This window comes from Salvelinus sp. IW2-2015, linkage group LG21, assembly GCF_002910315.2.
Source record: "Salvelinus sp. IW2-2015 linkage group LG21, ASM291031v2, whole genome shotgun sequence".
Lineage (NCBI taxonomy): Eukaryota > Metazoa > Chordata > Actinopteri > Salmoniformes > Salmonidae > Salvelinus > Salvelinus sp. IW2-2015.
The window spans coordinates 3,272,180-3,294,195 of NC_036861.1; the positions used below are offsets into that span (position 1 = coordinate 3,272,180).

At 41.2% G+C, this 22,016-nt stretch overlaps 2 protein-coding genes and 1 pseudogene across 2 annotated transcripts in view; 1 reads left to right on the forward strand and 2 right to left on the reverse strand.

Annotated features, from left to right (window-relative positions):
- LOC111982385 ((E3-independent) E2 ubiquitin-conjugating enzyme UBE2O-like) overlaps positions 1-8,274 on the reverse strand; it is a 44,656-nt gene extending 36,382 nt beyond the window's left edge. Inside the window, 1 exon segment of the mRNA XM_024013951.2 lies at positions 7,785-8,274. Coding sequence (XP_023869719.1) covers positions 7,785-8,261 — 477 coding nt within the window. The 5' untranslated portion in view covers positions 8,262-8,274.
- A 2,767-nt stretch (positions 8,275-11,041) lies between these two features.
- On the forward strand, positions 11,042-12,422 carry LOC111982329 (serotonin N-acetyltransferase-like; annotated as a pseudogene).
- An 8,355-nt stretch (positions 12,423-20,777) lies between these two features.
- LOC111982401 (inactive rhomboid protein 2-like) overlaps positions 20,778-22,016 on the reverse strand; it is a 35,547-nt gene continuing 34,308 nt past the window's right edge. Inside the window, 1 exon segment of the mRNA XM_070433767.1 lies at positions 20,778-21,730. Coding sequence (XP_070289868.1) covers positions 21,311-21,730 — 420 coding nt within the window. The 3' untranslated portion in view covers positions 20,778-21,310.

Sequence of the window (22,016 nt, forward strand, 5' to 3'; positions counted from 1 at the left end):
ATATAATACATAAATAAAATCAATTTAGTCTCAAATAAATAATGAAACGTTCAATTTGGTTTAAATTATGCAAAAATACAGTGTTGGAGAAGAAAGTAAAARTGCAATATGTGCCATGTAAAAAAGATAACGTTTAAGTTCCTTGTTCAGAACATATGAAAGCTGGTGGTTCCTCTTAACATGAGTCTTCAATATTCCCAGTTAAAAAGTTTTAGGTTGTAGTTATTATAGGACTATTTCTCTTTATAATATTTGTATTTCATATACYTTTGACTATTGGATGTTCTTACAGACACTTTAGTATTGCCAGCCTAATCTCGGGAGTTGATAGGCTTGAAGTCATAAACAGCGCTSTGCATCCCAGCACTGCTAAGAGCTGCTGTTTGAATGAATGCTTACGAGCCTGCTGCTGCCTACCACCGTTCAGTCAGACTGCTCTATCAAATACCAAATCATATAAATAATTATAATAAACACACAGAAATACGATTCTTTGGTCATTAACATGGTCAAATCCGGAAACTATCATTTCGAAAACAAATTGTTTATTCTTTCAGTGAAATACAGAACCGTTCCGTATTTTATCGAACGGGTGGCAACCCTAAGTCTAAATATTACTGTTACATTGCACAACCTTCAATGTTGTCAAAATTATGTACAATTCTGGCAAATTAATTACGTTCTTTGTTAGGATGAAATGGTCTTCACACAGTTCGCAATGAGCCAGGCGGTCCAAACTGCTGCATATACCCTGACATGCTGACCAGACCGGACACGTCGCGTGCGCGAGCGTCGCAAAATAAATTTAGAAATCCATGTTATTCAATTATTGCGCGCGCCAACGAGCGTCTGCKTTGCCAAGGGCTAAAATAGAACTCCTTTCTATTTCTGACGCAGATCACGCTGAAAGTCCTGCCTCTCCCATCTCCCCATTGGTTTATAGAAGCAGGTACCCACGTGCCATCTCCTCATTGGTTAWACCCACCTGGGTGATTGAAAGACGAACTGTGTTGCCGGTCATCGTGGTAATACTATGAAAGTTTAGATGCCGATCACCATATTAGTTCAACGATGAAAAGGCCTGGAAGGAGGAGAGATGACTAGAAACGAGTTGGTTGGCCGTTTTGTGTGTGGATTAATTTGTCGGAGTAGAGGACCTTGTGCAGTTCAGGTAAAATAACAACTCAATGTGTATATCCTAGGACAAATTAGCTAGCAACAGCAAGCTAGCTAAATAGGACAAATTAGCTAGCAAGTGCAAGCTAACTAGCTAAATTGCCATACATATTTAATGCTTTTCGACCTGTCCCCAAATTAATGTAATTGGTTCAGAGTTTGTTTCGACATTTTAAACTGCGTGTCGTGATCACGTTTGGTGAAGGGGGACAAAATAAATTTGCGCACGAGAGCAGCCAGTTTGGGTTCCGTGTCACTCTTCTCGCAATGAACGCACGAGAAGTGACACAATTTCCCTAGTTAATATTGCCTGCTAACATGCATTTATTTGAACTAAATATGCAGGTTTAAAAAATATATACTTCTGTGTATTGATTTTAAGGAAGGCATTGATGTTTATGGTTAGGTACATTATTGCAACGATTGTGCTTTTTTCRCAAATGCTCTTTTGTTAAATCATCAAGTTGAAGTTGGCTGTGATTCGATTATAAATTAACAGGCACCACATTGATTATATACAACGCAGAACAAGCTAGTTAACMTAGTAATATCATCAACCATGTGTAGTTAACTAGTGATTATGTGAAGATTGATTGTTTTTTTTATAAGATACGTTTAATGCTAGCTAGCAACTTACCTTGGCTCCTTGGAGCCACAAGGTCCTTTTGATTCTGCACTCGCGTAACAGGTGGTCAGCCTGCCACGCAGTCTCCTTGTGGATTGCAATGTAAATCGGCCATAATCAGCATCCAAAAAGGGAGATTACCGATTGTTATGAAAACTTGAAAATCGGTCATGCCRATTAATCGGTCGACCTCTAATTGAAACAGCGCCACACCGGTGGAAGATCTGAGACCAATCATACTATACTCTCCTTTTGGAGATRTAATTAAGATTTCATAGGGAAAACGCGGCGTAGCTCATTGCAGTGCARATAAAATAGTGTCAGTCTGCCGTTGATGAGGCGGCAGCATGCGTCTAAATAAGTTTCCACAGGGAAACTTGATTAAGAGAAATATGAWTCCATCTGAATAAAAAGAAACTACAGAGGTAACAGTGGGAAATGCAAGCTTGGCACCCCACGGGACGCTTCTTTTTCTATTACGCTTTCTCTGAGTACGTTTGCGAGGAACTGAATACGAGAGGGAATTAGTTCAACTTTACCATACGGACACATATGTCACGTTGAGACTAATGATGCACGGATATGACATTTWTGGCCGATACACAATATTTTCCTTGCCAAAAAAAAAACGATAATGATAACCGATATTTACAATTGTAGCGGCCTTTTAACTATTTAACTGTACTAGAATGCTTAACACACACACACATGAACGTAGCAGTCTAAGGCACTCCATCTCAGTGCAAGAGGCGTCACTACAGTTCCTGGTTCAAATCCAGGCTGTATCACATCCGGCCGTGATTGGGAGTCCCATAGGGTGGCGCACAATTGGCCCAGCATCGTCCAGGCTGGCATTGTAAATAAGAACTTGTTCTTAACTGACTTGCCTAGTTAAATAAAGGTTACACACACACACACATCAAAAATGTATTTTGTTGGCATTTACATATGTCCCCATTACCAGTAAAACATAATCAAACCTATWTCTTTCACTTACTTGCTGTGCTGTTTCATTGTTCATTTGTTCAGTCGTTTCATTCTCAACCAGGATTTCTATGGAAYGCCGTTTGGGTCTTTGTGTGTCAAACAACACAATGTGACGTGTCAAACAACACTATTTGACCAATCAGGACCTGAATATGACCGCACGCCACATAATAATTTAACGCGTTCATACATTTTTTACGTAGTTATTACACATTGATTACACTATCACTTGTATTTCATGTGTCACAACGATTCATCGATACGTATGCTATGATGCTGGTAAAGTTGTCTCGCGCACCTACAGTGCTGGTCATAAAAAAAGCTAGCTAGTTCATGGATGCAAACAATGTTCTTCCACAAAAACATAGCAAAACGACATCTGTTTCAGTAGCTATAGTAAGCTAGCTAACTATATAGCTAGGTGTCATCCAAAATAACCCTAATTTATAAGACAGTTCTTATTTGATTAATGGTGGTCTGACCCATCTATGTGAAGCTAGCCACAATAAGGATTAGCCACAACAGTCGACTTTGCGGCGAGCCTTCAAAATAAAAGAATGTCATAATTCTACTATTTGTATTCATTTGCATCACTGTCAATGACATACTTTTATTTTGAAGGCAAACCGCAAATTCCACTATTGTGACTAATCCTTATAGCGGCTAGCTTCACAACACATAACCCAGTGGAGCATCACTAGCCAGATGAAGCTCGCTGGCTGCTTATAATGTTAGCTTTGGGCAACAGGGTTAAGTAGCTGGCTAGCTATTTATTTTCATGAACTGAAGTTCAATTTCAATAGGCGAACAACAATACTTACAAGTATTCCTAAATCATTGCTAAGAATATTGAAAATGACTGCAGTTCCTACTGGTCATTGTTTTCAGGCTGATTGTATTGGTGCTAGCTAGGTACCAAGCTAAAGCTAGTTACCCCAAAAGTTGCAGTCGAACAAATTATGCTTTATTACCAAAGCGGTATTGTAAACACATCGTTCGTGGCCGGTGTTTGCAGACTTTTTTTTACAGCTTTGACAGTGCTACTGTATCTTTTTTGACATGCAAAGACCAAACAGCGTTCCATGTCGTGAAGAAAATAGCAGTGACGCCATTACCGTGCAACTCTGGTAGGGCAACATCTGAAAAATAGTGCACTTGGTAGTGAGTACCGGTGCTCGACCAGTCGGCGAAAGCCAACATCACCCACGACAGAGAGCAGTTGATTGTCAAGGGCAATGAATTCCATTATATTGGCTTTAATGGATTTCGCCTTTGAGTTGTCTCGCTGAAATGTTCTTACTCTTTCAAATGACTGCTCGACTTGTTGACTGCTTGATCCATACAACAGACATTGTGGGCTAGGTTAGGAATGCTGTGTTGCGCAAAATTTTACGTGGTGTCATTACGMCCTGTACATACGTTATATAGTTATGCACGGTAGCTTTGACATCGGTTTTTAACATCGGGCCGATACCGATGTTGGCATTTTTAGCTAATATCRKCCGATTCCGATATATCGTGCATCCCTAGTTGAGACAACACGTCACAAGACTGAGCCTTAGGCCTATCTACCCGTTTGTCGAGACTATTTGTTGTTCGCTTTCTCTGTCTTGAAGTAAATATCTGCCATACAAATCCTGAATAAACTCCCCATTGGTAAAAACCTTTGGRGAATAATAACTGCAGTAGCAGTGAGGGAGACAAAGAGGCTGGTGGATCGGGGATTCAGGTAGCCAGGCTTCCCTAATAGAAAGGCCTTGAAGTCAATGGCAGAAAGTAGCTACAAAGGGTGGAAACCAGTGACGCCTTACAACACTTCAAACCAATCCCTTGCTTGGGCGGAGCTCAAAAAGGTGCCCACTAAATTAGTTTAGGCCGTAGGAGCAACAGTGGTCGGAAATAGCTGATTAAAATAGGTTGTTGTATGCAGTGTTTGTGGTGACTTTCAATTTCAATAAATCGGAGACCGTCGGCAACATTTGATACACTAAACTTTTACCATAGCCTGTAAGTAGACACGTCATAACATATTTCATTGTAGTGGTCAAGCAGAGGAGTTGTCGTGCCTTCAACGACTCGATTGTGTGGATWGAGCACACCTCTGGCAAAACAGAACTCTGTTTTTTCCTCCAGGTTTTCAATGTTACAAACTAGCATACACAACAACTCTSCAAAATGTGTCCTACCCAGTCGCAAAACAGTGACTAACATAACGCAGCACCCCTTCCACAAGCACGTGGGGGGAGGATCCACAAAAGAAATTTGCACACCATTCTAGACAATTCTTCAGACGTTGTCACACCAACCTTTGGACGTGTTTTGGATGCATGGCTATTCAAAACTAGAGCTGARGTTATGACTTTTCGTACACATTGATGCATCCCCCTATCCCAGTGTCCCCGGAAGAGTGTGAAAATGGGTATAAAGCAGAGGAAGGTGAGCAAAAAAAGCAGTCAGCCAAAGGACAGACTTTCTTGGAAATACACCATTTTTGCATACTGCAGGAAGTGGCCTGGTCATGAATTAAGTTGCTCAAGAGAATATGTGACTGAAGAAACACCATCTGAGCAGTAGGTGGACAGAKGACGCACACTGACAGTAGTGAYGGGGGAAAACAAATCRAYACAGTTACATATCGGGATATTATTTGAYGATAGATCATATTGTATTGACAATATCATTTTTGCATCTGCACCAAAACTCCAGTCATTTTCCATCTCCTTTTTAAATAGGGAGCCAATTTGTTTTCAGCACTTTTATTTCCATGACTGATAAAAACTAGTTCTCATGGSACTTGTCCCTCTGCAGTAGACATARAWTGAGCAATATGTTTGGAACAACGAATCACAATACATATAGCACCATGAGGATCGCAATACATATATCTGCACCCAAGTATCACGATATCGTATCGTCCCTGGCAATTCCCCGCCCTAACGGACAGCCTAACAGACGCACACACACAGGGAGGAAGAATACACACAGATCAGGCTGGACAAACACACAACCTGATAAGGAAGGACAAAAACACACACGGAGGGCAATGTTTAAGGCCTAAAACATGACTATCATTCAAAGTCACACAGARCCCAGTCACCCTTGTTTGTGTGTGTGTAGGTAAACACCCCTGACCCAGTGTTATCCCCACAGATACATGACTAGACCTTTGTCCTGACTTCCAGACCCTGACTCCATTGCTAGAACTTTACACATTTATCCCAGAGGACAAAGCAGCACAGCCTGCCTGCACTGTTCACTGTGAGTATCTTCTAGGCCCAGCCCATCCCAGCTCCACTCCCTCAGTGTGACCCTTTTCCATAAGGCCCTGGAGTGAGYTCCCTGTTACTGCAGTACTGAATCCCATTATGTCAATACGGCAATAGCTCTCTCTATTTGGTTTGTAATGATACTGGCTMGACAAAGCTTTTATGCATGGGCTTTGGAGGGATTGGATACTCTGCTTTTGGCAATCTTTCWTTTGAATTAATGTTGTGAATCAATTGGACCCTATTTACCYTGAWTTTTTGTGATGGCATAGGTTATCTTTCCTTATGTAATATTCTTAAGACCACGTATAAGACACCGAGTGTACATTTTTGGRGGCATAGTTTTATGGCTACCTGATTTGATAATGAATATACTAGGCGATAGCCTCAATTCGCTTCCGACTAAGTTAGGTAACTAATGTGAAATGTATTCATAGGCAAGGTTAAATGCCATGTACAGCTTTGTATAGATGTATTATTGTTAATAAAAAAATAAAACATCAGCAAAACCTATCCACTTTAAAATGTCAGTCATGCAGGATGTTATCCACTTTAAAACTGCCTTTGGCCAATGGAAAACTAACATTACACCATCAGTATCTTTGATTAAACTGACTCCTCGTGTAGTGGAGGGATAGCATAGAATCAAAGAATTTTTATAACTAACTCAAGATAAACTACAGCCTGTTGTTTCCAATGGTAGCAAATTAATAATAGTGGGCAGAACAAGCAAGGAGGTGGGAAGAACCCAGCACGAGCTAGCGAGATCATATTGACGCACTCTAGCATGTATTTACATATTTCCGTTAGAGAAGGCCTACTAACTCAATTCGCCCTGGCACTCCTAAACAACCGTCTCTTTTGGGAACAKAAAAATGCAATGAGATCAAATATGCTTAATCGATGACAAAATGTGCATTAAGTCTCATCCCATCTCCTCCCACTGCCGGCAACTGGGCTTCTTGCTCATCACATTTGGTGGTGAGTGGAAACGTCAACMAGATGCTTCAGRTTTATAAATCCGGTGAAACATCTGGGTCATTGTTCCATCAGTGATTTAATCTTAGCAATCTCCTCTAATGTGATGATGGGTCATGGCTAGTTTGAGCTGTCCGTGTCAGATACTGCATCAGCTAGAGACCACCTTACATGATTCAGTTAAAGTCCTTTCTCTCATTGTTTAAGCAGCAGTTTTAGCAAGTGTTCCCTCTTCTACAAAAGTTGTCAATGATTAATTTACTGAAAACCTGAGATGCAAACTAGTTAGCTAATTTATCAGCAATGTGCGTTTAATTTGCTAGTAAGTTAGCCTAGCAAACCTGCCAGTTAGCTAAGCTGGTTAGTGGAGTAAGTCATTTATTTGGGTATAACTAACAATGTGCCAATGATACTAACATACTAGCTAATCGTTATACCAGCTAGCAGTAATAAAAAGTTAGCTAGCCAAGTCTGCTAAGTCACACCCAGTTGTACTGCACATTTCAAGAAATGTGGGCAATATGCTGAAGCTAGGTACAGTAATTGCAACAAATACACAAGCGCGCGGACAAAACGTTCGCAATGCCGGTTATAGCATGCTAAACCCGTGGCGGTGTAACGTTACTAATTAATTCAACCAGCTAACGTTATCTGTCAATAACGGGAAAACACACATTGTGCTTGACGCTAGCTAACTAATGTTACCTCCAACATATTGTGTGGCTAGTTAGCTAACGTTAGCAGACAATTACCTTTGTTTCCCGTATGTCTTGTTTCCCTCCTTCTGGGTACCACTGCACCCGGACAAAACCCCTTCCCAGAGGTGCCAGGCTGTCCACAACACTGCTCTCGGTGTCCGAGTTACAGGGGATACAGCCACCTCCTCCACCGCCTCTACCTCCGCCATCGTCGAGGTCCGAGTCTGAATCAAACTCCTCCTCGCCTTGTATCATTCTGACTAGGCCGAACCGGACCAAGTCGCGATACCGACCTGACACCAAATCGTGGGAGAAAAGAAGCCGCTGGGAGCCGCCTGCAGAAGGAGAGAGCGCCATGGATGGAGGCTCCGAACCCGGGCTTACAGCCGGAGAAAGAGCTGCGTCTGTTGCTATTGCGTCTGTTGCTATTGCGTCCGATGCCACGGGTTCCGCCATCGCTGCAGTTGTCAGGGAATAATGCGATAAAGGGAGACGGATGGTGGAGGAGAAAAAAGAGAAACCTGTAACCATGGAAGTGCACGTGTTTACGTCGATAGGGCGCGCGCTGCGTAAACGCACTCAGAGAAGAGTCGAGGGCCTGTCAAATTGACAAAGGTGTTTTTTTTATTTCAGCGTGGGTTTGACTCTGAATAAATGAGTCTGAGACAGCAGACAGTTATATCACACAGTTATTATAACACATATTTCTTTATATTCTAGTCACAGTCAGGTGTTGCTAGCTATATGATGATACAAATGTATGATGCAATGTGGACAATTTATATTATTAGGGTCCCCCTTAGGACAAGTCACGGCCTATTGACAATAAAATAAATTCAATATCACAGCCATGACAATGTTTTTTTTTTCTAGAATTTATTACAGAAATGCAAACATAATGAAAGAGAAGACGTCAATTTCATCAACAAGTCTGTACCCCGGCTCGAATATGCATTATATGCGCGCACTTCACCAAAAAACATGAATGGAGCAATTTTCGCCACTTGGTGTCAGTGTGCGAGTGCTGAAATTGGCTTATTGCAGACACAGCCATGGTTTTTAACACAGGATTGTGGCATAAAATAACATATTTTGTGCATACCGTGCCTGACACTGTAGTTGTGTTATATGGGCTAACGTGAGGGGGCATATGGGGACGTTTGTCTTATTTGTCAAGCGCAAAGATACGCGTTTCTGCACAATGCCAACGCATATTCATCTATAAAACTGTATATAATACGAGAAGCCTATTCTATTTTTTTGCAAAAGGGATTCCAACAAATACAGAGGCTAACTCTGTTCTGTACCTGCATTTATCAGGTCGACAAAAAAAACACAAGACTAATTTCTCATTGGTCAGCAACGTATTGCCAGCAGGGGATAAACTATACATTAAAACTGAAATAATGATCAACAAACTCTTACATGGGGGAAAAAAACATGAACCACAATCTCGAGACAATTGATGCCCAATGGAAAGGGTTCCCTTATTTGAGTCACATGACGTTTGGTAAATAGATGAGGGCAAACGATAGGATTTATAATACAATCACCAGTAGGCCTATTCCATGAAGAAMATTCTGATAGAGTGGTGTTGATATCAACATTTAAATAAAATAGGCATTTTAAAATTACACACAGCCTATTCTCCACATATGTTTGAAATTATACACTGAACAAAAATATAAACACAACATGTAAAGTGTTGGTCCCATGTTTCATGAGCGGAAATAAAAGATCCCAGACATTTTCCATATGCACAAAAAGCTTATTTCTCAAAAATGTTGTTCACAAATTTGTTCACATCCCTGTTAGTGAGCATTTCTCCTTTGCCAAGATAATTCATCCAACTCACAGGTGTGGCATATCAAGAAGCTGATTAAACACCATGATCATTACACAATGATGTGCATTGCACATCATTACACAATGATGTGCAGAGGCCACTCTAAAATGTGGAGTTTTGTAACACAACACAATGCCACAGATGTCTCAGGTTTTGAAGGAGCGTGCAATTGGCATGCTGACTGCAGCAATGTCCACCAGATAATTGATAATTTAATGTTAGTTTCTCTACCGTAAGCCACCTCTAGCATCGTTTTAGAGAATCTGGCAGTATGTCCAATCGGCCACACGATCGCAGACCATGTGTATAGCGTTGTGTGGGCGAACGATTTGCTGATGTCAATGTTGTGAACAGAGTGACCATGGTGGCGGTGGGGTTATGGTATGTGCAGGCATAAGCTACAGACAACAAACACAATTGCATTTTATCGATGGCAATTTGAATGCACAGAGATACCGTGACAAGATCCGGAGTCCCATTGTCGTGCCATTCATCCGCTGCCATCACCTCATGTTCCAGCATGATAATGCACGGCCCCRTGTCGCAAGGTTTTGTACTCAATTCCTGGAAGCTGAAAATGTCCCAGTTCTTCCATGGCCTCTATACTCACCAGATATGTCACCCATTGAGCATGTTTGGGATGCTCTGGATAGGCAAGTACGACAGTGTGTTCCAGTTCCTGCCAATATCGAGCAACTTCGCACAGCCATTGAAGAGGATTGGGACTACATTCCACAGGCCACAATCAACAGCCTGATCAACGGTCACACTGCATGAGGCAAATGGTGGTCACACCAGATACAGACTGGTTTTCTGATCCACACCCCTACCTTTAAACATTTTTTTATCTGTGATCAACAGATGCATATCTGTATTCCCAGTCATGTGAAATCCATAGATTAGGGCCTAATGAGTTTTTTTCAATTGACTGATTCCCTTATATGAACTGTAACTGAGTAAAATCTTTGACATTGTGGCATGCGTGTTAATATTTTTTGTTCAGTATAGAAGGACAAAATTGTACCCATCATTACACTGCATTTTTAGACCTATATGTAAATTGTCATTTATAGATATAGATAAAATAACTGAAAATATGTGATAGGTAAGCTTTGCCAAAAGCCGATCCATTAGTTTGCATCTTTACAAGAGGCTAATTTCAAACACAAGTGACGAATATCCCCAAAAAATCTGGGTTAATATGTTTGTTGTTGACAGGTATTCTCTCAGAATTTGGTTATCCAGCTTGTTAGTTTATGCCCAATAGCGCTTAAGCGCCAAAGGTATAAATACACACGGCGCACCACATTAACCTCAGACTTTACGCACAACCCTTCTTCACTTGGATCACTTGAGTGGAGCAGATATCGAAGAGACAGGCAGTCATTCAACACCCAAGTAGAAATTATATTGAAATATCACCATTTTTATTTGATTTAAGAGCTTGGAACTTCGATCAGACACCATGTCGACAGTCAGTGCCCTGCCTTTCCTGAAATCTAGTCTCCAAATGCGCCGTCCCATGGGCTCCACCTCCCCCAGGCGCGGGCGTCGCCACACACTCCCGGCCAGCGAGTTCCGTTGCCTCCGCCCGGAGGACGCAATCAGCGTGATCGAGAGAGAGGGTAACAACTTTTAACTTACTCAAATGTATAACCTGTTTTTACCCCAACACTCGTCGTTTTTCTTTACAACTTTGTACCTAGACTTTAAAAAGTATATTGATGTTTTGTGAGAAAAAAATATGCTATGTCATTATTTGGACTTGTCAAATGTAGACTATTTATGGATGAGGTGCTTCACGTTTAAAGTTTACTTTGACATGTTTTATAGACTAGGCTAATATACATTTTGGGAATAAATCTTTGGATACCAACCAAATTCATGACAAACAGTCAGTCAGTCAGTCATGATTTGGATTCATTTCACCAGGTATGTAGTTGGAAGTAAGCAAACTGAGATTAGACTATGTGTGTAACTATGTGTGTACTTGGTCATGGACTTGTGTTGTCTGTCTGCCTTCCTCAGCCTTCATCTCTGTGTCTGGAGTGTCCGCTCCACTTGGATGAGGTGTGTCACTTCCTGACGCTGTGCCCTGAGCTGTCAGTGGGCTGGTTTGAGGAGGGACACCTTGTCGCCTTCATCATAGGATCACTGTGGGACCAGGAGAAACTAGCGATGGTAAGCCCCAAGTCAAAACGTGTTAAATAAGTGGGACATTGTCTTTATTATAATGAATGACTTTTGGTAGCCTACCCAATTAATAAAAAGACAAGCTTTGAGGATGTACTTCAATGTGGTATTTTATCAATAGATAAGTACAATATTTTTTTAGCACAGGGACTTCAAAGGTTTTTATATAAAACAGCTCAAAATCAGAGAATGCAACAACCTTATATCCACACAACCAACCTTACATCCACACAACGCAACTTATATCCACATAAACAAACATGTCAATTCAGGGTTCAATAGAGCTGATCATGAAAAAACTCCATGACAATGATAAATGGTTAGTCGGGTGATCTCACATTGCACTCATGCACTCAAAACTCAGCCTTCCCTCCCTCCTTTTTCAGGACGCTCTCACCCTCCACAAGCCCCACGGTCCACCTCCATGTACTTGCTGTCCACCGCACCTTCCGGCAGCAAGGCAAGGCTCATCCTGATGTGGCGCTGCCTGCCCTATGTACGCTGCGCCATGCTCATGTGCGAATAGTCCCTGGTCCTTTCTACCAGAAGTCAGGCTTTAAAGTGGCAGGGCCCCAGTGGGGCCCCTGACCTTCATTGAGATTATGTATCTTGTCCAGGGCCACGCGTACATGCACCACACACGTGGTGTTTGAGGGGACACGAACCAAGATGGATGCCTCCTTCAATGGGGGGGGGGGGTGTTTGACCAACCTTCCGTGGCTGGAAGAGGCTACAGTGGCAAGAAAAAGTATATGAACCCTTTGGAATTACCTGGACTTCTGCATAAATTGGTCATCAATTTGATCTGATCTTCATCTAGGTCACAACAATAGATAAACACAGTCTGCTTAAACTAATAACACACAACAATTATATGGTTTTCATGTCTTTATTGAACACACCGTGTAAACATTCACAGTGCAGGGTGGAACAAGTATGTGAACCCCTGGATTTAATAACTGGTTGACCCTCCTTTGGCAGCAATAACYTCGACCACACGTTTTCTGTAGTTGCGGATCAGACCTGCACAACGGTCAGGAGGAATTTTGGACCATTCCTCTTTACAAAACTGTTTCAGTTCAGCAATATTCTTGGGATGTCTGGTGTGAACCACTCWCTTACAGCATCTCAATCGGGTTGAGGTCAGGACTCTGACTGGGCCACTCCAGAAGGYGTATTTTCTTCTGTTGAAGCCATTTTGTTGTTGATTTACTTCTGTGTTTTGGGTTGTTGTCCTGTTGCATCACCCAACTTCTGTTGAGCTTCAATTGGCGGACAGATAGCCTTACATTCTACTGCAAAATGTCTTGATAAACTTGGGAATTCATTCTTCCGTCGATAATAGCAAGCTGTCCAAGCCCTAAGGCAGCTTCAAACCATGATGCTCCCTTCACCATACTTTACAGTTGGGATGAGGTTTTGATGTTAGTGTGCTGTGCCTTTTTTTCTCCACACATAGTGTTGTGTGTTCCTTCCAAACAACTCAACTTTAGTTTAATCTGTCCTCAGAATATTTTGCCAGTAGCGCTGTGGAACATCCATATGCTCTTTTGCGAACTTCAGATGTGCAGCAATGTTATTTTTGGACAGCAGTGGCTTCTTCCCATGAACACCATTCTTGTTTAGTGTTTTACGTATCGTAACAAATAAGTTAGCATGTTCCAGAGATTTCTGTAAATCTTTAGCTGACACTAGGATTCTTCTTAACCTCATTGAGCATTCTGCGCTGTGCTCTTGCAGTCATCTTTGCAGGACGGCCACTCCTAGGGAGAGTAGCAACAGTGCTGAACTTTCTCCATTTATAGACAATTTGTCTTACCGTGGACTGATGAACATCAAGGCTTTTAGAGATACTTTTGTAACCCTTTCCAGCTTTATGCAAGTCAACAAATCTTAATCTTGGGTCTTCTGAGATCTCTTTTGTTCGAGGCATGGTTCATATCAGGCAATGCTTCTAGTGAATAGCAAACTCAAAATGTGTGTGTTTTTTATAGGGCAGGGCAGCTCTAATCTCCAATCTCATCTCAATGATTGTATTCCAGGTTAGCTGACTCCTGACTCTAATTAGCTTTTGGAGAAGTCATTAACCTAGGGGTTCACATACTTTTTCCAACCTACACTGTGAATTTTTAAATTATGTATTCAATATAGACAAGAAAAATACAATCATTTGTGTGTTATTAGTTTAAGCAGACTGTGTTTGTCTGTTGTTAGATGAAGATCAGATCAAATTTTATGACCAAGTTATGGAGAAATCCAGATAATTCCAAAAGGTTCACATACTTTTTCTTGCCACTGTATGTAAGCAGTTTGGTGAAACCTCGTTCCCAGAAACTTTGTGCAATAGACTGGGAACGAGGTTTCACCAAACTGCTTGCTGTGAGTTACATGTCGGATACTAGTGCAGTGGCTCGTAGGTGTTTGTCTGTGCTCACTGTTTTGTGTTGTGACAGGGTTTGTGTGTCCTATGTGGCGGGTGTTACAGAAGATAGTTGACCCGTAAGAGACCAAACATTTACATTTTATTCATTTAGCAGATGCTCTGATCCAGAGTGACTTAGAGTTAGTGCATTTATCTTAAGATAGCTAGGTAGGACAACCACATATCACAGGCATAGTAAGTACAGTTGAAGTCGGGAGTTTACATGCATATACTTTGGTTGGAGTCATTAAAACTCGTCGGTTAGGACATCTACTTTGTGCATGACACAATTGTTTACAGACAGATTATTTCACTTATAATTCACTGTATCACAATTCCAGTGGGTCAGACGTTTACATACACTAAGTTGACTGTGCCTTTAAACAGATTGGAAAATTCCYTTAAACTAGAGGTCGACCGAATATGATTTTTCAACGCCGATAYCGATTATTGGAGGACCAAAAAAAGCAGATACTGATTAATCGTCCGATTTCTTTTAAATATATATATTTGTAATAATGACAATTACAACAATACTGAATGAACACTTTYATTTTAACTTAATATAATACATAAATAAAATCAATTTAGTCACAAATAAATAATGAAACATGTTCAATTTGGTTTAAATAATGCAAAAACACTGTAACAGTGCCTGTGGGTAGCTGGTGTAGAGGAGTCAGGCACAGGACAGCAGATATGAGTAATAAACGTAATTTACTCAAATATTCACAAATACAACACAATAAATCGAGCCCACAATCACTCACAAACAACCATGGGGGAACAGAGGGTTAMATAATGAACAAGTAATTGGGGGATTGAAACCAGGTGTGTAAGACAAGGACAAAACAAATGGAAAATGAAAAGTGGATCGGCGATGGCTAGAAGGCTGGTGACGTCGACCGCCGAAYGCCGCCCRAACAAGGAGAGGGACCGACTTCGGCGGAAGTCGTGACAAACACAGTGTTGGAGAAGAAAGTAAAAGTGCAATATGTGCCATGTAAAAAAGCTAACGTTTAAGTTCCTTGCTCAGAACATGAGAGCATATGAAAGCTGGTTGTTCCTTTTAACATGAGTCTTCAATATTCCCAGTTAAGAAGTTTTAGGTTGCAGTTATTATAGGAATTATAGGACTATTTCTCTCTATACCATTTCTATTTCATATACCTTTCACTATTGGATGTTCTTATAGGCACTATAGATTGCCAGCCTAATCTCGGGAGTTGATAGGCTTGAAGWCATAAACAGCGCAATGCTTGAAGCACAGCAAAGAGCTGCTGGCAAACGCAGGAAAATGCTRTTTGAATGAATGCTTACGAGCCTGCTCCTGCCTACCACCACTCAGTTAGACTGCTCTATCAAATATCAAATCATAGACTTAATTATAATATAATAAACACACAGAACTACGAGCCTTAGGTTATTAATATGGTCAAACCCGTAAACTATAATTTTGAAAACAAAACGTTTATTCTTTCAGTAAAATACGGAACCGTTCCGTATTTTATCTAACGGGTGGCATCCCCTAAGTCTAAATATTGCTGTTACATTGCACAACCTTCAATGTAATGTCATAATAATGTACAATTCTGGCAAATTAATTACGGTCTTTGTTAGAAAGAAATGGTCTAGGCGGCCCAAACTGCTGCATATATCCTGACTCTGCTTGCAAAGAACGTAAGAGAAGTGACACAATTTCCCTAGTTAAAATAAATTCATGTTAGCAGGCAATATTAACTAAATATGCAGGTAAAAAAAATACACTTGTGTATTGATTTTAAGAAAGGCATTGATGTTTATGGTTAGGTACACATTGGTGCAACGACAGTGCTTTTTTCGYGAATGCGCTTGTTAAATCATCCCCCGTTTGGCGAAGTAGGCTGTGATTCGATGATAAATTAACAGGCACCGCATTGATTATATGTAACGCAGGACAAGCTAGATAAACTAGTAATATCATCAACCATGTGAAGTTAACTAGTGATTATGTTAAGATTGATTGTTTTTTATAAGATAACGTTTAATGCTAGCTAGCAACTTTGCTGCACTCGCGTAACAGGTGGTCAGCCTGCCACGCAGTCTCCTCGTGGAGTGCAATGTAATCGACCATAATCGGCGTCCAAAAATGCCAATTACAGATTGTTATGAAAACTTGAAAATCGTCCTGCGCGATTTAACGGTCGACCTCTACTTTAAACAGCTTGGAAAATCCAGAAAATGTCATGGCTTTAAAAGCTTCTGATAGGCTAATTGACATAATTTGAGTCAATTGGAGTGTACCTGTGGATGTATTTCAAGGCCTACCTTCAAACTTAGTGCCTCTTTGCTTGACATCATGGGAAAATCAAAAGGAATCAGCCAAGAACTCAGAAAAAAATGTGTAGACATCCACAAGTCTGGTTCATCATTGGGAGCAATCCAAATGCCTGAAGTACCACGTTCATCTGTACAAACAATAGCATGCAAGAATTAACACCATGGGACCACGCAACCGTCATACCGCTCAGGAAGGAGACGCGTTCTGTCTCCTAGAGATGAACGTACTTTGCTGCGAAAAGTGCAAATCAATCCCAGAACAACAGCAAAGGACCTTGTGAAGATGCTGGAGGAAACAGGTACAAAAGTATCTATATCCACAGTAAAACGAGTCCTATATCGACAACCTGAAAGGCCGCTCAGCAAGAAGAAGCCCACTGCTCCAAAACCGCCATAAAAAGCCAGACTACGGTTTGCAACTGCCACATGGGGTCAAAGATCGTACTTTTGGAGAAATGTTCTTTGCTCTGATGAAACAAAATAGAACGATGTTTGCCATATCACCATCGTTATGTTTAGGGGAGAAAAGGGGAGGCTGTTCAAGCCGAAGAACACCTGCCCAACCGTGAAGACAGCGAGGGCGGGGGTGGCAGCATCATGTTTTGGGGGTGCTTTGCTGCAGGAGGGACTGGTGCACTTCACAAAATAGATGGCATCATGAGGGAGGAAAACTATGTGGATATATTGAAAGCAACATCTCAAGACATCAGTCAGGAAGTTTAAAGCTTGGTCGCAAATGGGTCTTCCAAAATGGACAATGACCCCAAGCATATTTCCAAAAGTTGTGGCAAAATGGCTTAAGGACAACAAAGTCAAGGTATTGGAGTGGCCGCCACACAAAGCCCTGACCTCAATCCTATAGAACATGTGGGCAGAACTGAAAAGCATGTGCGAGCAAGGAGGCCTTACAAACCTGACTCAGTTACACCAGCTCTGTCAGGATGAATGGGTTCAAATTCACCCACTTATTATGAGAAGCTTGTGGAAGGCTACCTGAAACGTTTGACCCAAGTTAAACCATTTAAAGGCAATGCTACCAATACTAATGAATGTATGTAAACTTCTGACCCACTGGGAATGTGATGTAAGAAATAAAAGCTGAAATAAATCACTTACTATTATTCTGACATTTCACATTCTAAAATAAAGTAGTGAATCCTAACCTGACTAAGACAGGGATTTTCACTAGAATAAAATGTCAGGAATGGTTGAAAATGAGTTTAAATGTATTTGGCTAAGGGTGTATGTAAACTTCGATTTCCACTGTACATTTCTCCTCAAAGTACCTATCAGCAAAGTCAAAGCCTAGTAAGGGGGGGGTCAAATGTGAGTGTTAGTTCACGAAAGGCTTTTTTTTTTATCTCAAAGGCTGACATGATCTTTGGGGAAGATATGGAAATTACTTGAGTTATACGTGATTATAAATGCATTACTTGATTCATTTTTACAAAATGTCTTATTCGTGATGACCCAATAGAACTCTGCTAACTGACAAAAATGCTCTAGGTTTACATTGAAGGCAGCAAGAAAAGTGCCAAAGTACACATTTTTGTATAAAATGCTGACATTTTTAAACTCATGTTAAGTCTGATATTTAACAAACAAGCTGCATCTTGATGGATGACTTGAGCATCTAACGAAAAGCAGATAGCCTAGATTGAAGAGGGTCAGCTAGCTTCTGTCTCTTCCTGTTAGCGCTTTGTGCTGTGGTGCTTTGTGTATCGATCCATTGCAAGCATTAAAACAGCATCGACTCAATGTCTCTTTTTTACTGTTGTCCGTGAGCAAGCCAAACAGGAAGAACAACTTTCATCTCATTCTTCCTGTCTGAATATGCAGCTTTTATGGCACATCAACACCTGGCGATTGCCGGGACTTTCATTTGCTTTCAAGATCACTATGTTTTTGTTTATCCTTCTGTATTTATGCCTTAAAATGCACTGGGCAGCTAAAAGTCACCACGACTTTATAAACCATGGAGTAGTATTAATGGTAGTATTACCCTTTTAGCTAGCACCTGTTAATTTCTAGATTGTGAGAAAATATTGAAATTAGATTACCATATACAGTATACCAGGGGAGGATATAGGCAAACTAGCTGTGTTTGTTTGTCGGCAGAGACGTAGTTCCAAAGTAGACCACTATTGCACGCCTCTCCTTCCTGGGGCTATAGGGGTTTAACTGCTAACGTGTCCATTAGCAGGCATTATTGTCGTTAACTTTTAAGGATTTATGAGAATCGCCTATTGCTCTGCCAAAGCATTTTAAAACAAGCAGGCCTTACTGTATTCAGTAAGCAGCATTACCACTAGAGGCCATGTCTGGAGGGTGTTGGTAGTAATGACACATTTGATGGATTCAAGTGCCAATATAGTATGGAGTTGTGAACAATATACTTGTAGCTGGCCACAGTATTTGAAAATAGACTTTATAGCATTTTGAAAACCAGCAGATTTTACCATATCCCTCCCCGGATTTTCCATTCCTTGATAAAGTCGCTTTTCCCCTGTAGGAAACACCACCTCTGCCTCAATCTTGATCAAGACCATGACAGATTTTTTATAACATTTTGAAAATAAACAATAAACTATTTTTCAAGCATTTCCTGTTTTCTGACTGTTTCCTTTCACTTGGAATGTAGAAATGCATTACACTGTAGGGTTTCTATGATTAACAAATGCCAGATTTAGAGGACAAAGCAACTTGTTTTTTCAACTTCTCAGCTTGCAACAAACGTGACCCACAGAGAATTAAAGTTGTGGAGTAAATCTCGCTTGAAGAAGGTGAATCTACAACAGTATTTCTTTCCTAGCTTTTCAAGCACCACACACTACCCGGCTGAATGCCGATTGTCAAGAGAAATAGTTCAGAAGCATTAGATCCAAAAGAGTAGTTTCCTCGAGCCATTTCACACAAGGTCAAGACAAGGTTACCCGGTTAGTTGAATCTATGAGCTCAAGACACACAAGAGGGAAAACATGATTAAATGTACATTTATTTTTAAGAACATCGTCTGAATTTGTACATACACGTAAGTGTAATATCTTAAACTGCAGCAATAATATATCACAATATCTCAGTAAAAGAGCAAATTCCAAAGTATTCCTTTTTAATCCAATAAATAACTAATCAATTTGGTCCAAATGCATTTACAGACTTATGCATTTATGCTTGCCGATTTACAGACACTCAAATTCAAGGCTTACACACATTTCAGAAGGCACTGTGAATTCCTATGAAGAGGACCAGACAGTGCTAAAGTGTTCATATAAAAAGAAAAGGAGGGACAGATTCCTAGCAAATGAAACAGGGTCACAACCATTTAAATGCCCAAATGAYAAAACAACGTAAAACAGTACTCAACGATCRTCCAACCAACACCTGTGAAGAATTCCACGTTATTGACATAGTCGGTCATTAACGCCACCAGTTGACTGCTGGTGTGTAAAGTGACTTAACAAAGCATAGTAAATCCTGCTCTTATAATCCACATCACCGCAGTAATYCACCTCTCAGGAAACGTCCTAAGCAGTGAAGAGTGGACACCTGCCAGAGGAGAGGGTCATAATCCAAGAGACCAGAAGCAGGCCGGGATGGCAGAAACTCTGTTGGCCATTTTGATATCTGTAAATGGCAAGAGTGACTAGCAGCCTTTCTTGAATCAATGGCCATTGATCAAGGCACGCAGTACACAGACTCTCGTTCGGCTTTGAAATATAGACACATTACACATTGATTGATAAGTAGTCATTTGCTCTGATATCACTCAAGTGCTATAATTACTATATTACTGTAGAGATATGGTGCRAGCACATCGTAGTTTGAAGTGAAACATGGACTTTCTAGTTTGCTCAATATCAGATCACATACTGCCTTTTGTTCTGTCAGTCAGATCCTATAATCKTACGATATTATGTGTAATTAACGTGAGTAWCAAAGCTATAAACACAATGTCCAGTGATATTGCACAATTATGGCCAGAACAAGTCAACGTGTTTAATTAGTAGTGCACTTAAACTGAAAAGCTTTCCATAAGGCTAACAGCTWGTCTTTGGGGCAGTGACACAGTTCAATTGGAATTAGTWCTAGCACCTGTGGCAGTTGATACAAAAAACCTAGGCAGATTGGAAGGCAGGATTTGGAAGGTCAGACCATCATTTACAGATACAATAACACCATTTTATTGAAACTGTCTGTACAGTATAATTCATTGTGAAAGGCAACAGCTTTCCCCAAAACAGTGCCATGGAAAAGTCATGAAAAGCACACAAAACTAGGTTCAAGTTGAAACAATGCTCCAGCCAGTGGCAGACTGTATGACTTGTATTCAATACCATAATTAAATGCTCACATGAACAGCTAACTCAAAGTATTTGAACATAATGAAATGTTATATCACGTAGTGTTAGATACATCCAGTGTTGTAGAAAATGAGTCCAAAAGGTAACAAATAAGAGGCCTCTGTAGTATTAACGTGACAATTTATGAACCGATAGGGTAGGATATCCTCTGTAGTCTTCCAAGTCCACTTTAACGCCACGCTCAGACTGAGTGGGTCTCTCCAGAGGAACTAGCATAGCTTTACAGTGTTGAAGTCAATGTGCGTAGACACCCTGGGTGCGTACGGGCATACGAACCAGGTGCGCTCTCCCTTTAAGTTCTGTTTCCCTTAAAAGTATTTTCCACTGCKCTTCCTGTCCAGGTTCTAAAGYCRGCTCGCATTAGCTGTTAGCATTTCAGTGAATGTCCAGGCTTTAAAGCCAGCTAGCATTAGCTGCTAGCGCTTTAGTGAGTGCTAGCCTAGTGCACCACATGGTCGATGTCGTACTTCTCGCAGAACTTGTTGGTGAAGGGCAGGCAGGTGAGGTGCTCCAGCCAGTGCCAGTTGATGGGGTAGATATAGAACCAGACGACCAGCGAGGAGAGCAGGCCCAGGTAGACCAGCAGCGACAGCAGGATGAGGACACGCTTTCGGTACTTGTCGAAGTCGCCGAACGTCACGTAGGGCAGGAAGGCAAAGGAGAGGAGTAGGCCGCTGAGGAAGCCGAAGATGTGGGCGATGTTGTCGATCCAGGGCAGCAAGCCACACAGGAACAGGAAGAAGACGATGCCCACCAGCTTGAGGAAGGCCTTCCACGGCTTCTCCAGCATCTGCCAGCCCTGGAGGAGTTCCACAAACAGGCAGGCAAGCAGCCCGAACTGGGAGCCAGCTGGGCCAACCTGGATGATAACCAGAGAAAGASAGAGAGAGAGAGGGAAAAGAGAGAGTCATACATCCACCTGCTCTGACCAAACAAAATGGAGGGAGGGGTTGATGCTTCACTCAATGACGATGCCACCACTGGATGAATGGGTGACAAGACCAGCACATGCATGAATGAATGACACTGTTGACCATAACATGGGGCATATCATCTGTTGAAATTCATATCAAATGAAAGTACATTAACATGAAGGAAGTGGTGGTAGCATACGTGCTCCTTGCTAATGGACAGGCASATGACTG